The sequence below is a fragment of the Pelodiscus sinensis genome, chromosome 8 (genome assembly GCF_052426305.1).
Source record: "Pelodiscus sinensis isolate ZL-2025 chromosome 8, ASM5242630v1, whole genome shotgun sequence".
Taxonomy (NCBI): domain Eukaryota; kingdom Metazoa; phylum Chordata; order Testudines; family Trionychidae; genus Pelodiscus; species Pelodiscus sinensis.
In genome coordinates, this window is record NC_143059.1 from 20035670 (window position 1) to 20050766 (window position 15097).

General features: G+C 46.8%; 1 protein-coding gene across 9 annotated transcripts in view; it reads left to right on the plus strand.

Annotated features, from left to right (window-relative positions):
• The window catches only part of CCSER2 (coiled-coil serine rich protein 2), a 223055-nt gene that overhangs the window by 172739 nt on the left and 35219 nt on the right, over window positions 1–15097 (plus strand). For 8 of the 9 annotated variants that reach the window (XM_075934845.2, XM_014576098.4, XM_075934844.2 and 5 more), the window contains 2 exons: window positions 422–508; window positions 4580–4678. In XM_075934845.2, the coding sequence (XP_075790960.2) occupies window positions 422–508; window positions 4580–4678 (186 nt within the window). Of the gene's footprint in view, window positions 1–421; window positions 509–4579; window positions 4679–13865; window positions 13980–14495; window positions 14769–15097 lie in introns of those variants that run through there. The other variant, XM_075934839.2, reaches the window with a different exon arrangement.

The window sequence follows — 15097 nt, forward strand, 5'->3', positions numbered from 1 at the left end:
CGCTGCTGAAACTGACCAGCAGCAAGAAAACCTGGTCTGCTGGGGGGGGGGGGCGCACTAGCTGCGCCCCCCAGCAGACCAGGCTTTTCTTGCCGCGGAGGACTGGGGCGGCAGGACCATGGCGCATCTCAGTGGTCCCGCCGCCCGCGTCCTCCGCGGCGAGAAAAACCTGGTCTGCTGGGGGGGGGGGGGCGCACTAGCTGCGTCCCCCCCCAGCAGACCAGGGAGACGTGGGCGGCGGGACTGCCGAGACGCGCTGCGGTCCTGCCACCCGCGTCCTCTGCGGCTTTGCTCCGCATCTCCCTGAGACGCGGAGCGACTTTTCTCGCTGCGGAGGAATATTGTCGACACCCACCCACCCACCCTCATTCCACCCCCAGTAGAAAATATCACATTGCCTACTTTTCTATTCATTTGTCAGACTGAAGATCTGCTAAATGAGATCAGGCAGCTTAAAGAAGATCTGAAGAAAAAAGATGAAACAATCAAACGATTAGAGAGCCAGCTTGTAAGTATAAGTGTATATTTTGCTAATTGTGACATTTTAATGAGTGTGTACAGAGCATATATTTGTATTATAATTCTCCTGAAGACTTTTAAGAGGGCTAGATTTTTTTACTTTGACATTTATACTTTTAGAAATACAAAGATGTTATTGATTATTTATGGTTTTGTTGCAAGATGAAGGATAAACAGGATGGTAATGAGTGAATACCCTGATTAATAACACACAGCTTAAATAATTTTATAAATAATTGCTCAAGTAACTGTTAAATCATATTCAACTAATATTGGAATTGAAAAGTGACTTTCCTAAATAACAAGAGGATTTATTAATGCATAATTGAACATCCAGAAAGTGAATATAACTGTAACCATTCTCTGAGGCTTCTTTAAAGCGGGTGTACCAGTAAAACAAAAAAATTGCTTTTCCTAGATAGATGTGCTAAAGTGCCTATTAAGACATTTTTAATTTTAAGCTATCAAAGCAATTAGTCGCTCCTAAGTAGACAGTAAATACAGACTTGTTCATGATTATAAAAAAAGACTTCCCCAGTTCAGTAAATTTATTGTTGAGAGGGGGGATGATTTAAAATGCTGTCCTAGCCTAATTTTGGGTTTTGCCATGCAACAAATTTGCCAGGTTATAGAAAATTATCTTGTTCTATATAGTCCTGATTGTGGGGGTTCGGGACCTTCCTATGTGTTTGGATGCTATTTTCTTAAATTAATAGGTAAATAATCTGCTATTTGATCTACTGATGAGCCTGGTTGATTTAACACTTTTGACCTGTGCAGCTATACTTTAATAGGGGGTGGGAAGACTTTCAAGAGAGGATGAAAACTTGACTTGAGAGCATGTTTTGAAGACACTTCTGTAATATGAGTAGAAAGTGAGTGTCCCTTTGTCCATTCTTCACATCATCCATGCTCATTCAGTCAAACACTTGTCTTCACTAAATATAGTGAGGGAAATTTTGCATTAAACGCCACTTTCAGCTTTTGTTTTTATAAGTAAAAATCAATTTTCACTAACAGTGTTAGTTCAGAGCAAAGATGTGTTGAGGTTGACACTGGATGCCAAATTGTTATTTAATTTAAAACTTCATAGTTTTCAACATAAATCCTCTTCAGTACAAAATGCACAGCAGAAAGTGTTATATTCTCGCTTCATAGTTTTAATCGTGGGTGGAGATATTGAACTTACTTGGTGTATTATTACTGTCAACCATTGAAAGACTTTTACTTATCCCTGTCCTGTGTGTTTAAAAAAAACTCTAGCCGGGTACTGCTTCACCCTTAGGAAAAAAGATGAACAGAATTAAATATGGGGAAACAAAGATTTTAGAGATGTTTTATAGAACCTTATAGAGTTTTATGGAGACTAACATTGTTAATATTTTAATTCTCATATAAATACAATTCCCTATCAAGATAAATGTAAAATAAGGAGTGAGCGAGTGAGTGTTTACAACACCATCATGTATTTCATATTGTTATATCTATAAACCATGTGTTTTCCCAAGCAAATTCTGATAAAATTTAGGCATTACTATTATGTAGTCTGTATGCTCCATATATTTCAGTGGAACTTCTTTAGAAATATTGGAGACAAAAAAGTGCATCAAAGCCTTTTGCAATTGTTTTGTATTGGTCTTATCCCTCCTACATGCAAATTCAAGCCTCTTAGCTAAAGTAAGTACAACATTTCAGGCTTCAGAGGAAGGAAAATTACTAACATTATAGAACCCTAACAAATATAGTAGCCCATTGTCTGTGAGTCTATAACTCTGACGTACACGGCCACCTCCTGGCCATGTATGTCAGCGCCCCGCCCCCCTTCCCCTCCCTCTGTGGCGGTTCGGCCAGCCCCACAGCCCCCCAGACACCTCCCCCGCCAGTGCTGCTTCCCTTCCCCCCCATCCTCCCCTCCAGCCCCACAGCCCCCAGTCTCCCCCCCAGCTCTGCTTTCCATTCCCCTTCTGGCCAGCCCCATCCCCTTCCCCTCCCTGCGTGGCACCTGCCCCCCTTCCCCTCCCGGCGGGGGAGCAAGCGGCGGCAAGCAGCCCTTTGGGGTCCATGCTCCCTCAGCTGGGCCCAGGGTGGCAAGCGGCCCTTTGGGGTCCATGATCCCCACGCATGGGGAGCGCGGACCCCAAAGGGCCGATTGCCGCCGCTTGCTCCTTCGCTGGGGCCCTGCAGGGCGCCACGGAGGATGGGAAAGGGGGTGGGGCTGGCCAGAAGGAGGGTGGGAAGCAGAGGTGGGGGGAAAGGGGATCAGGGGCTGTGGGGCTGTAGGGGAGGATGGGCGGGGCCTGGAGGAAGGGGGGAGGGAAGCAGCGCTGGCGGGGGGGAGGTGAGGGGTCTCCTAGGGGCCATGGGGCTGGCTGGCAGGAAGTGGGGCCGGGAAGCAGAGCTGGGAGGGATCGGAAGCAGAGCTGGCAGAGCTGTGGGACTGTACGGGAGGAGGGGGGCGGGAAGCAGACCTGGCGGGGGGGGTGCAGCCACTGGCCACAGCCGGACCCCAAACGGCCACTTGCTGCTGCTTGCTCCCCGGCTGCGGCCCAGCTGAGAGGCACTGGCGCTGCGCCGCTCAGCTGAGCCCCGGTGGGACAGGAAGGGGGGCAGGGCAGTGATGTACACAGCCAGAGGGTGGGGCCATGTACATCACCGCCCCCCCTTCCTCCTCCCGCCGTGGTGCTGAGTGGGGCTCCCCTCAGCTGGGCCGCCATGGGAGAGAGTGGGGGGATGGTGACGTACACGGCTAGGGGGCGGGGCCGGGTACATCACTGCCCTGTTCCCCTCCCGCTGTGGCACTCAGCTGAGTGCTGTGCCCCCTCAGCCGGGCCGCCAGGGGAGCCAGCAGTGCAAGGGGCTGTTTAGGCTCCCCTGGGGTGGGAGGGGAAGAGAGGATCATGATGTACACAGCTCCGCCCCCTGGCTGTGTATGTCACCGCCCCACCCCCTTCCCTCGCGGCAGCCCGGCTGAGCAGGCAGCACTCAGCCAAGCGCCAAGGTGGAAGGGAAGGAGAAGGGGGGCAGGGAGAGAAGGAGGGGGGAGAGAGGCAGGAGGAGAAAGAGAAGAGAAAGGGAGAGTAAGAGGCAGGAGGGGGAGAAGAGAGAAAGAGATGGAGAGAGGGGCAAGAGATGGAGGAGAGCTGAGAGAGAGAGGAGGGGGAAGCAGGAGGAGGAGAGAGAGAGACAGAGCGAGAGCACTTAGGAAAGAAGACCTGAAAATCCCGTCTTATGACTGGCTAATTGGCTAGTTTTTGAATAAATAGATTTTACAATTTTGAGATTTGATATCATGAAACATCACAGGGCTACATAGGCTCTTTCTGATGGCAAAAAGGACCTGTTTCTAGCAACTTAGGATTTCAAGGTATTTGACCTTAAGCTTAGTACCAGTTTTATCTCAATTTTGAGGGCATTAAGAACCTGTCATTTTGAAGAAAATTTCTCCTTTAAAAGAAGATAGAAACAATTTTATAGCAAGTTAATTGGAGAGATATACCATGTGGCAATATTACACACAGTGGCTGCATCTAGACTGGCAAGTTTTTCCGCAAAAGCAAATGCTTTTGCGGAAAAACTTGCCAGCTGTCTACACTGGCCACTTGAATTTGCGCAAGAACACTGACAATCTAATGTATGATCATCAGTGTTCTTGCGCAAATACAATGACTCTCCCGCTCGGGAAAAAGCCCTCTTGCGCAAATGCTTTTGCACAAGAGGGCCAGTGTAGACAACTGGGAACCGTTTTGCACACAAAAGCCCCGATGGCGAAAATGGCGATTGGGGCTTTCTTGCGCAAAACCGCATCTAGATTGGCAAGGACACTGTTCCGCAAAAAGTGCTTTTGTGCAAAAGTGTCCGTGCCAATCTAGACGCTCTTTTCTGCAAGTGCTTTTAACGGAAAAACTTTTCCGTTAAAAGCATTTGCGGAAAATCATGCCAGTCTAGACATAGCCAATGGTTGAACATTAAACTTGAGTTTTATTACCAAATATCATTCACTTTGTTTCATTTAAAGAATGTAATACATTTATTGTTTTCTTTTCTTTGATGGGGGGCTAAGGCCAGTAGGTGTAACTGCCACATAGACGGCCAAAACCATAAAGGGATGACGTACACCTATGCTGACAAATTTACACAAACCTCCTGCAGGAGAAATTCTGTGAGTAACACTTACTATCCTCTCTCTCCAGTATAATGTTGTATGTTTCGTTCTCTGATTCATTGTTGTTTTATATCAACATGTAATTTTTGATGATTTACAAGACTGATTATTGCATTTTTATCCTTCTAATTCTGCAGCACATACTTGACATTCTTTTAAGAGTTCAGTCTCCAGTTGTTTTCTTCTTTGTCCTTATATAGGTCTTATCTTCGAGCATGTATGTACTAATAAATAAAATGAGGTGATAAAGAAGAATCAGGGCTTTATCAGGTTATTCACCAGGTCCTGTAGGTGTAGTTCTCTCCATCTGGCAACTCAAGTGTGCCAGTAAGTCATGCTTTTTGTGTTTGACCTCAGAAGCAGAAAATCCATGTTCAGCTAAGATTGCTTGCTTGTTTTTGAATCCGCACCAGCTTTCCCCCACATTGTTGCCTTCAGTAGAGCTAACACATTGAGCAGTGAGCAAAAGTATACCTGGTCACCATCTGCTCAGTAACATGTCCAGCAAGCTAGTCTAATAAACTAAGATAAGCACTGAGATAAATTAACCTCTGTATTTTAATCTTAGCTGTAACTCCTACTCTTATATCTTAGTGAAATCATTTAACCTTTATTCTTCAATTTTTCTATTTGTAAAAAAGGGATTCATTACCTGCCCTACAAAATTGAAAAATTCATTTTTTATATTAAAGTATTATGTAAGTGCTAAATGTCACCATATTGTACAAAAATCCCTACAGAGGCTCAGCTCACTTTTAACTCTGTTAACTGCACATTAACCAAATACAAATAGCTGAGTTTAATCTCTCTTGGAGAAACTGGGGCCCCAAAATCTCCCCCACTCTATTTATATTAAATGAGGTACTTCCAAATTTAATTAACTTTAAAAAAATGTCACCTACCTTAATCAAAATAAAAAATGTTCATTAGGCCAGCCATGTCAACAGTGATAAGATTATAGTAACTGTGGACAGGAATAAGTTATGTTCAGAGAAATATAAAAATTGTTTTTTATGCCTGCCTACCTACATAAAGCCGTCAGGATGAGCTCTGAATTGTGTCTGGATCAGTGAAGGACAACCTAAGCTAACGAGTGGCTCTTCTTCATTTCAGTGAGCCAAAAGATTGCCATAACCAAGGCAGTTTCCCACGACAGGGTATTTTTGCTGACTGTGCTTGCATACCCAGAATTTGTGAGATGTGCTGTTTGATCCATAGCAGTGCTTTGATTGAATGCAGAGGGAACTCTCAGCTCTCACAGTCAATGTTGTGTGTAATCAATACACACCTCACTTGTTTTATATGCGTGTCAGTTTAATAATATCAGTGGGGGGGGGGAAATATGCAAATAATAGAATACTAGAACTGGAAGGGACCTCGAGAGATCAAGTCCAGTTCCCTGACCTCACAGCAGGACCAAGCACCATTTAGATCATTCCTGATAGATGTCTCTCCAACCTGTCCTTAAATCTCTCCTGTGATGGAGATTCCACATCCTCCCTAAACAATTTATTCCAGTGTTTAACCACCCTGACAGTTAGGAAATGTTTCCTAGTATCCAACCTAAACCTCCCTTGCTGCACTTGTGTGGATCACATGTGTGGATCTATTGGCAATGCTCCTCTTAATGCAACCTAATATGCCATTAGCCTTCTTGGCTCCAATGGCACACTGTTGACTCATATCCAGCTTCTCATCCACTGTAATCCCCAAGTCCTTTTCTGCAGAACTGCTACATAGCCATTCAGTCCCCAGCCTGTAACGGATTCTTGCATCCTAACGGATTCTTGCATCCTACACTTGTCCTTGTTGAACCTCATCAGATTTCTTTTGGGCCAATCCGCCAATTTGTCTAAGTCACTCTAGAGTCTATCCCAGCGTATCTACCTCTCCCCCTAGTTTAGTGTCATCCGCAAACTTGCTGAGGGTGCAATCCATCCCCTCATCCAGGTCATTAATAAAGTTGTTGAACAAAACCGGTCCCAGAACCGAACCTTGGGTCACTCCGCTAGAAACCGACCGTCATCCTGATATCGAGCCATTGATCACTACCTACTGGGCCCGACCTTCCAGCCAGCTTTCTATCCATCTTACCGTCCATTTATCCAATCCACATTCCCTTAACTTGCTGGCAAGAATATTGTGGGAGACCGTATCAGAAGTCTTGCTAAAGTCAAGGTATATCACATCCACTGACTTTCCCATATCCACAGAGCCACTTACCTCATCATAGAAGCTAATCAGATTGGTCAGGCACGATATGTCCTTCATGAATCCATGCTGACTATTCCTGATCACCTTCTCCTCTTACAAGTGCTTCTAAATGGATTCCTTGAGGATCCCCTCCATGATTTTTCCCGGGACTGAGGTAAGACTGACCAGCCTATAGTTCCCTGGATCATCCTTCTTCCCTTTCATAAAGATGGGCACTATATTTGCCTTTTTCCAATCATCCAGAATCTCTCCCGATCTTCACGACTTTTCAATAATAATGGCCAAATGACATTTGCCAGCTCCCTCAGTACCCATGGATGTATTAAGTCCGGACCCATGGATTTATGAACCCCCAAGGGCTGTCCACCCTTGTCCCATCTTGCGTCACTTAGCACCTTTGTCTGGGAACTGACCTTGTTTATGAAGACTGAGGCAAAAAAGCAGTAAGTACTTCAGCTTTCCCCACATCATCTGTCAATAGGTTACCGCCCTCATCCAGTAGGGGCCTCACACCTTCTCCCCCACACCCTGTCTGATCACCTTCTTCTTGCTAACATGCCTGTAGAAACCTTTCTTGTTATAGACTTATAGACTTTAAGGTCAGAAGGGACCATTATGATCATCTAGTCTGACCCCCTGCACAGCGCAGGCCACAGAATCTCGCCCACCCCTCTCAGAATAATCCTCTCACCTTCACATCCCTTCCGAGTCACAATTCCAATTGCACTTTTGCCTTCCTGATAACTCCCATGCATTCTCGAGCTATACATTTATACCCCTGTCCAAGTTTCCACTTTTTGTAAGCTCCCTTTTTATGCTTAAGTTCACCAAGGATTTCCCCTGTAAGCCAATCCACTCGCTCCTACCATATTCGTTTCTCTTGCTACGCATTGGAATGGTTTCTTTCTATGCCTTCAGTAAGGCTTCTTTAAAATACTGTCAGCTCTCCTAGGCTCCTTTCCCCTTCATGTTAGCATCCCAGGGGATTCTGCCCTTCATGTCTTTGAGGGAGTCGAAGTCTGCTTTTCTGAACTCCAAGGTGTATATTTTACTACTCTCTTTTCTTCCTTTGGTCAGGATCCTGAAATCTTCTATCTCACGATCACTGCTTCTCAGGTTGTCACCCTCCTCTACTTCCCCTATTAGTTCCTCTGTGTTTGTGAGCAGCAGGTCATGCTGTGCATGGCCCCTGGTCAGATCCTTCAGCACATGTACCAAGAAGTTATCCCCAACATTTGCCAAAAACTTACTGGATTGCCTGTGTACTGCTGTATTGGCTTCCCAACACATGTCAAGGTGATTAAAGTCGCCTATGAGAATCACGGCCTGCGATTTGGAAGCTTCTCTCAGTTGTCCGAAGAAAGCCTCATCTACCTCATCTACCTATTTCGGTGGCCTGTAGCAGACACCAACCACAACATCACTGCTGTTGCTTACATCTCTAAACTTGGCCCATAGACTCTCAACAGGCTTATCTCCCTCTATATACTGGAGTTCTGAGCAATCATAGTGGTCTCTTACATGTAGTGCAACTCCTCCTTCTTTTCTCCCCTGCCTGTTCTTCCTGAGCAGTTTATACCCTTCCATGACAGTGCTCCAGTCATGCCAGACATCCCACCAATTCTCTGTTATCCCAATCAAATCGTAGTTCTTGGATGGGGCCAGGAGCTCAGTGCTTCCTGTTGGTTACCCAGGCTTCTCACATTGGTGTACAAACACCTTAGAAAACCAGTTGATCATCCTACCCTCTCCGTTCGAATCAGGGGTCCTCTTCTCTGGACCTTCTCCAATTTTTCTTGAAATGTGGTGCCCAGAACTGGACACAATATTCCAACTGAGGCCTAATCAGCAAAGAGTAGAGCGGAAGAACGACTTCTCGTATCTTGCTCACAACACTCCCTGTTAATGCGTCCCAGAACCACGTTTGCTTTTTTTGAAACAGTGCCACACTGTTGACTCATATTTAGCTTGTGGTCCACTATGACCACTAGATCCCTTTCTGCAATACTTGTTCCTAGACAGTTGCTTTCCGTTCTGTATGTGTGAAATTGTTCTTCGAGTGATGTCCCTGTGCTTCACTGTTGGTGTTGGGCTCGTTCCACACTGTACTTTTTCTAGCAGTGTCTAGTCAGTCTGCACATGCGTGAGTGTGACTCATGCTGTTCATGCCTTTGAAGTTTGAACTCCCCTCAGTTCCTTCTTGACCACCCTCAGTCGCAGATGGAGCTGGATCCTTCTCCTCCTCCTCCTCCTCTTCAGCTTCCTGCAGATAGGAATTGAATTGTAGTTTAAACTTTTAATTCTTTGTTGCTTTTATAGTTAGTAATAGTTAATTTTTTAAATATTCTCTTTAATTCTTGTAAATAGTTAAGGTGCAATGCGCCGCTAGTCTTGAGGGACATGGCCCTCAGACCTGTACTTCTTTTAAGAAACAAGATAGAGAGAGGGATAAAACTAATTATCCTTGAAAAATTTCAGAGACTAAGGCTGCCGTACGTGTAGCTACCGATGTGTTGTGTGTCGGAGGCACATGTCCCCCAGAAGTGTGTCCATTGCCACAGCCTTACATCCAGAGCTCGCAGGTACAGGAAGCTCAGACTATGCATGTTGCTGTTTGATAAAGCGATCTAGCTGCACACAAAACGTGACAACACCAATCAATCAAAATCTGCCACCAATCAAAAGAAAACCTTGGGCTTTCTCTCTCACACATAAGCCCTTGACTAAAGGAAAGGCCTCTCCAGCCCACTCCCTACCACCAAGGGTTAGTACAAGAGACGAACCAGGCATCTTGCCCCATGCCGTGTCTGTGACAGACCTGAAATCACAGTTTGAACAAACTGCTGCACTATTTTAAAAATCACTTAGGAAAGTTAGATGTCAGCAAGTCACCAGGTCCTGATAAAATGCATCCCAGGATACTCAAGGAGCTGATAGAGGAGGTATCTGAGCCTTTAGCTATGATCTTTAAAAAATGATGGAAGACAGGGGAGATACCAGAAGACTGGAAAAGGGCAAATATTGTGCCCATCTATAAAAAGGGGAATAAGAACAACCCAGGAAACTACAGACTGGTCAGTTTAACATCTGTCCCAGGGAAGATAATGGAGCAGGTAATTAAGGAAATCATATGCAAACACTTGGAAGGTAATAAAGTGATAGGGAATAGCCAGCATGGGTTTGTGAAGAACAAGTCATGCCAAACTAATCTGATAGCTTTCTTTGATAGGATAACAAGTCTTGTGGATAAGGGAGAAGCGGTGGATTTCATATACCTAGACTTTAGTAAGGCATTTGATACGGTATTGCATGATATTCTTATTGATAAACTAGGCAAATATAACTTGGATAGGGCCACGATAAGGTGGGTGCATAATTGGCTGGATAACCGTAGTCAGAGAGTTGTTGTTAACGGTGCTAAATCCTGCTGGAAAGGGATAACAAGTGGAGTTCCGCAAGGGTCTCTTTTGGGACCCGTATTGTTCAATATCTTCATCAATGATATAGATATTGGGATAGAGAGTACGCTTATTAAGTTTGCAGATGATACCAAATTGGGTGGGGTTGCAACTTCTTTGGAGGATAGGGACATAATTCAAAATGACCTTAGCAAGTTAGAGAAATGGTCAGAGGTAAACAGGATGAAGTTTAATAAAGAGAAATGCAAAGTGCTCCACTTAGGAAGGAACAATCAGTTCCATACATACAAGATGGGAAACGACTGTCTAGGAAGGAGCATGGCAGAAAGGGATCTAGGGGTCATAGTGGACCACAAGTTGAATATGAGTCAACAGTGTGATGCTGTTGCAAAAAAAGCAAATATGATTCTAGGTTGTATCAACAGGTGTGTTGTAAGCAAAACTCGTGAAGTCATTCTGCCACTCTACTCTGCGCTAGTTAGGCCTCAGCTGGAGTACTGTGTCCAGTTCTGGGCGCCACATTTCAAGAAAGATGTGGAGAAATTGGAAAGGGTACAGAGAAGAGCGACAAGAATGATTAAAGGTCTAGAGAACATGACCTGTGAAGCCAGGCTTCATGAACTGGGCTTGTTTAGTTTGGAAAAAAGAAGATTAAGGGGGGACATTATAGCAGTTTTCAAATATCTAAAAGGGTGTCACAAGGAGGAAGGAGAACTAATGGGCTTAAAGTGCAGCAAGGGAGGTTTAGATTGGACATTAGGAAAAAATTCCTAACTGTCAGGGTGGTCAAATATTGGAATAAATTGCCAAGGGAGGTGGTAGAATCTCCCTCTCTGGAGATATTTAAGAACAGGTTAGATAGACATCTGTCAGGGATGGTGTAGACAGAGCTTGGTCCTGCCTTGAGGGCAGGGGGCTGGACTCGATGACCTCTCGAGGTCCCTTCCAGTTCTATGATTCTATTATAGTACCAAAGAGACCCAGTATCAGGGAATAGGATAAGACTTTGGCACCTCGGGCACAGACCAAGACTTCAGTGCAGATGAAGGCTACATCTAAATCAGTCCAACTGGTACTGTGCATGCCGAGTCTAGAGTCAGCGCCCTCACCATCAGCATCAATGCCACCTCCATTGTCACAGCACTCCCCGGCACCACAGGAATATGTGCCGAGCCCTCATTATCCTGCTGCAGACACACAATAATACAATGCACCAATATTACATGCAGAACCGAGATCCAGATCTCCATATGCTAACTTCTTTGAGGCCCCTATCCCTATCCTCCTTCTCAGTTTGTCCTTCTCCACCATGGTCGCCAGTACTGTCACAGTATAGTGACTATGAAGGGGCTAATCGAACTGTATTCTCATCCCAATGTTCTCCATCCAGAGCTCATTCATCCTGCGATAGACACCAGCCATGCTACTCTCACCAACTTCCGTGGTATCCTCACTGGTCCCATCTCACTGGTTTCCATACCTTCACTAGGCACCCATACGGCACCAGTCTATGACATCGTCAACATCAGCTCACAGGGCAATATCTCCCATACATTCTCATACCTCTCCTTCCTCAGTAGTTACACTGACAAATGTGTCCCATTTTTTCTAGACAGCCCCTCCCTTTCCTCCTCCCCCCTGCAGGTCCTGATCGGCGGCCCCGCCTCCTTCTCCTCCAGGCTACTTTGGCACCTGGCAGGAGCCACATGGAGCCAAGATGGGGCACTTCAGCGTGAGGCGTCCTGGCTTGGCAGATGCCGGGACTGGAGTGGGGGCTGCCTGAGGAGCTATTTTTAGGCAGCCCTGATTCCAGCTGGAGTCAAGCAGCAGCCATGGGAGGGACTTGATCCGAGGCTGCCCCAGCTAGAACGTGTCTTGCGTGGCTGCTATTTGACTCCAGCTGAAGCTGAAGCCACCCGTGGGGACTTGACTGCGGCACTAAAAATAGCACCACGGGCAGCACCAGCTCCCATTGGAGTCAAGTGGCAGCTTCACTTGAACAGGTCCTGTGTGGCTGCCGCTTGACTCTAACTGGAACCAGAGCCACCAACAGGAACTGGACTGCAACACTAAAAGTAGCACTGCAGGCAGCCCCGGCTCAAGTCCTGGCAAGTGGTTCCGCCCTGGGTAGCAGTTGGTCCAGAGCTGCAGGGACTTACGATGCCAGATCACAGGCTTACAAACTGGAAGGCAGAATGTGGGGGAAGGGGTGTGAGGAGAGGAAGGGACTTGTGCTGAGGGGAGGGGGATAGGGCAGAAGAAGAAAGGTGTAGGCATCAAGGGGCAGGTTGGAGGAGAGACAAATGCCAGGGGGCCAAGAGGAGACAATGAGGAAAAGGGCAGGAGCGGGGGAAGGGAGGGAAGGTGTCAGTGGAGGGTAGGGGAAGGGAGGGGACAGGGTGATGCAGGGAGAGGAGAAGGGTGGGACAATGGGGGCAAGAGGGAGGAAGAGGAGAGGGCAGGAGTGGGTGCTGGAAGAAGAGGGGTTGAAAGAAGGTGTGGGCATGAGGAAGGTAGGGAATGGAGGAAGTCACATGTTAGGGCACAGAGGGGTGTGAGGAGAACTTGGGTAGAGGGTAGTGAGGAGGTGGTCACCAGGGAGAGAGAGGGCAAGAAGGGCACGGGGCAGTTAGGGAATGGGGAGGCACCAGGAAGGTTCAGGTGCCAGTGCATTCTGGGAGTGAAGCAGAAGGGGAGGAACAGAGAGGGGAGGGACAGGCACCAGAGGACATAGGAGAGAGGCAGGGCAGGTGGGTAGAAGGAGATGTTAGGAGAAGGGATGGGGAGGGGTAGCTACAGATGACTAGAGTGGGGTTAGAGGAGGACTGGACACAGAGGGAAGAGAAGGGCTGGTGCAGGGGAGGGGGACAGGTTCCAGGGGCACTGAGGGGCAGTGAGAAAGGGCAAGAGTCAGGACAGCAGAAGAGGGTGAGGAGTGGGGGGGATCAGGCACCAGGGAAGCAGATAGCGCTCATGAGGTAGATCACCTAGTTGCTACCCCCTACCACCATCAAACAAATGGCCTGGTGGAAAGATTTAATGGGACTTTGCAAGCCATGATATGCAAGTTTGTGAATGAATGCTTCAATGACTGGGACCTGGCTTTACAGCAATTACTGTTTGCCTATAGAGATGTCCCACATCCCAGTTTGGGATTCTCACCTTTTGAACTGATGTATGGCCGCAAAGTTAAGGGTCCCTTACAGCTTGTAAAGCAGCAATGGGAAGGGACTAACCCGTCCCTGGGAACCAACATTTTGGATTTTGTGTACAACCTCCAAAATACCATTAGAGACTCTCTAACTCTCACACAAGAGAACTTGCAGAATGCTTAGCAAGAGCAAAAGGCCTGGTATGATAAACATGCCAGGGACCTGTCCTTCAAAATAGGGGAGCAAGTCAGGATACTGAAGGCACTCCAGAGAAATAAGATGGAAACATCCTGGGATGGACGAATCACAGTCCAGGAGTGTCTACGGGTGGTTAATTACCTCATAGCATTCCCTGACCCTTACCTTAAACCTAAGGTATATCATGTCAACTCTCTAAAGCCCTTTTATTCCCGAGAATTCAAGGTTCTTCAGGTTACAGCCCAGGAGAAGGAGGACACAGAGTGGCCCGAGGGAGCCTACTATGACGGGAAAGATAAGGGTGGAGTAGAAGAGGTAAGCCTCTCACTGAGCCTCAGCCGTGAGCAGCGCTGACAGACTGTGCAGCTATGCACCCAGTTCACCCCAGTGTTCTCAGCCATCTCGGGACAGACCAAACGGGCGTCTCACTCCATTGGCACAGGGGATGTTTGTCCAGTCACGGTCCAACCCTACCGAATGGCTCCTCCAGCCAAAGTGGCTATAGAGAGGGAAATCACGGACATGTTAGAAATGGGCATAATTCACCCTTCGGCGAGCACACGGGCTTCTCCAGTAGTCCTAGTTCCCAAGCCAGACGGGGAAATCGTTTTTTGTGTGGACTACCGTAAGCTAAATGCTGTAACTCGCCCAGACAACTACCCCATGCCATGCACAGATGAGCTGTTGGAGAAATTGGGGCATGCCCAGTTCATCTCCACCCTAGACTTAACCAAGGGGTACTGGCAGGTACCTCTGGTGGAAGCAGTGAAGGAAAAAAATCAGCCTTCATTACACACATCGGCCTATATGAGTTAATATTCTTCCTTTCAGGCTGCTCAACGCACCTACAACCTTCCAAAGGCTCATGGATACTCTATTAGCCAGATTTGTAGTATTTTCTGTGGCCTATCTAGATTATGTGGCCGTATTCTCTGATTCATGGGCAGAGCACCTAGAACACCTCCAAGCTGTCTTACAACATGTAAGGGAGGCAAGGCTAACAGTTAAAAGCAACAACAAAAAATCAAATTGGCTTGAACAGGGTGACTTACACTTTGGACACCAGATGCATCAAGGAAGTATCAACCCTCTACAGGCTAAGGTAGAGGCTATAATAAACTGGCCTGCCCCCAAGTCAAAAAAACAGGTTCAGTCCTTCTTAGGCTTGGCAAGGTATTACAGGCTTTGTACCCTAACCCTAAACCTAACCCTAACTACAGTGAGGTCATCACACCTCTAACAGATCTAACCAGGAAAAACCAACCTAATGGGGTCAAGTGGACTGACCAGTGCCAGGAAGCTTTTCACCAGCTCAAGGTGGCTCTTATGTCTGACCCTGTGCTGAAGACCCCAGACTATGACAAGCCTTTCATCGTCACCACAGACACGTCCGAGCGGGGTGTGGGGGCAGTTCTGATGCAGGAAGGACCAGA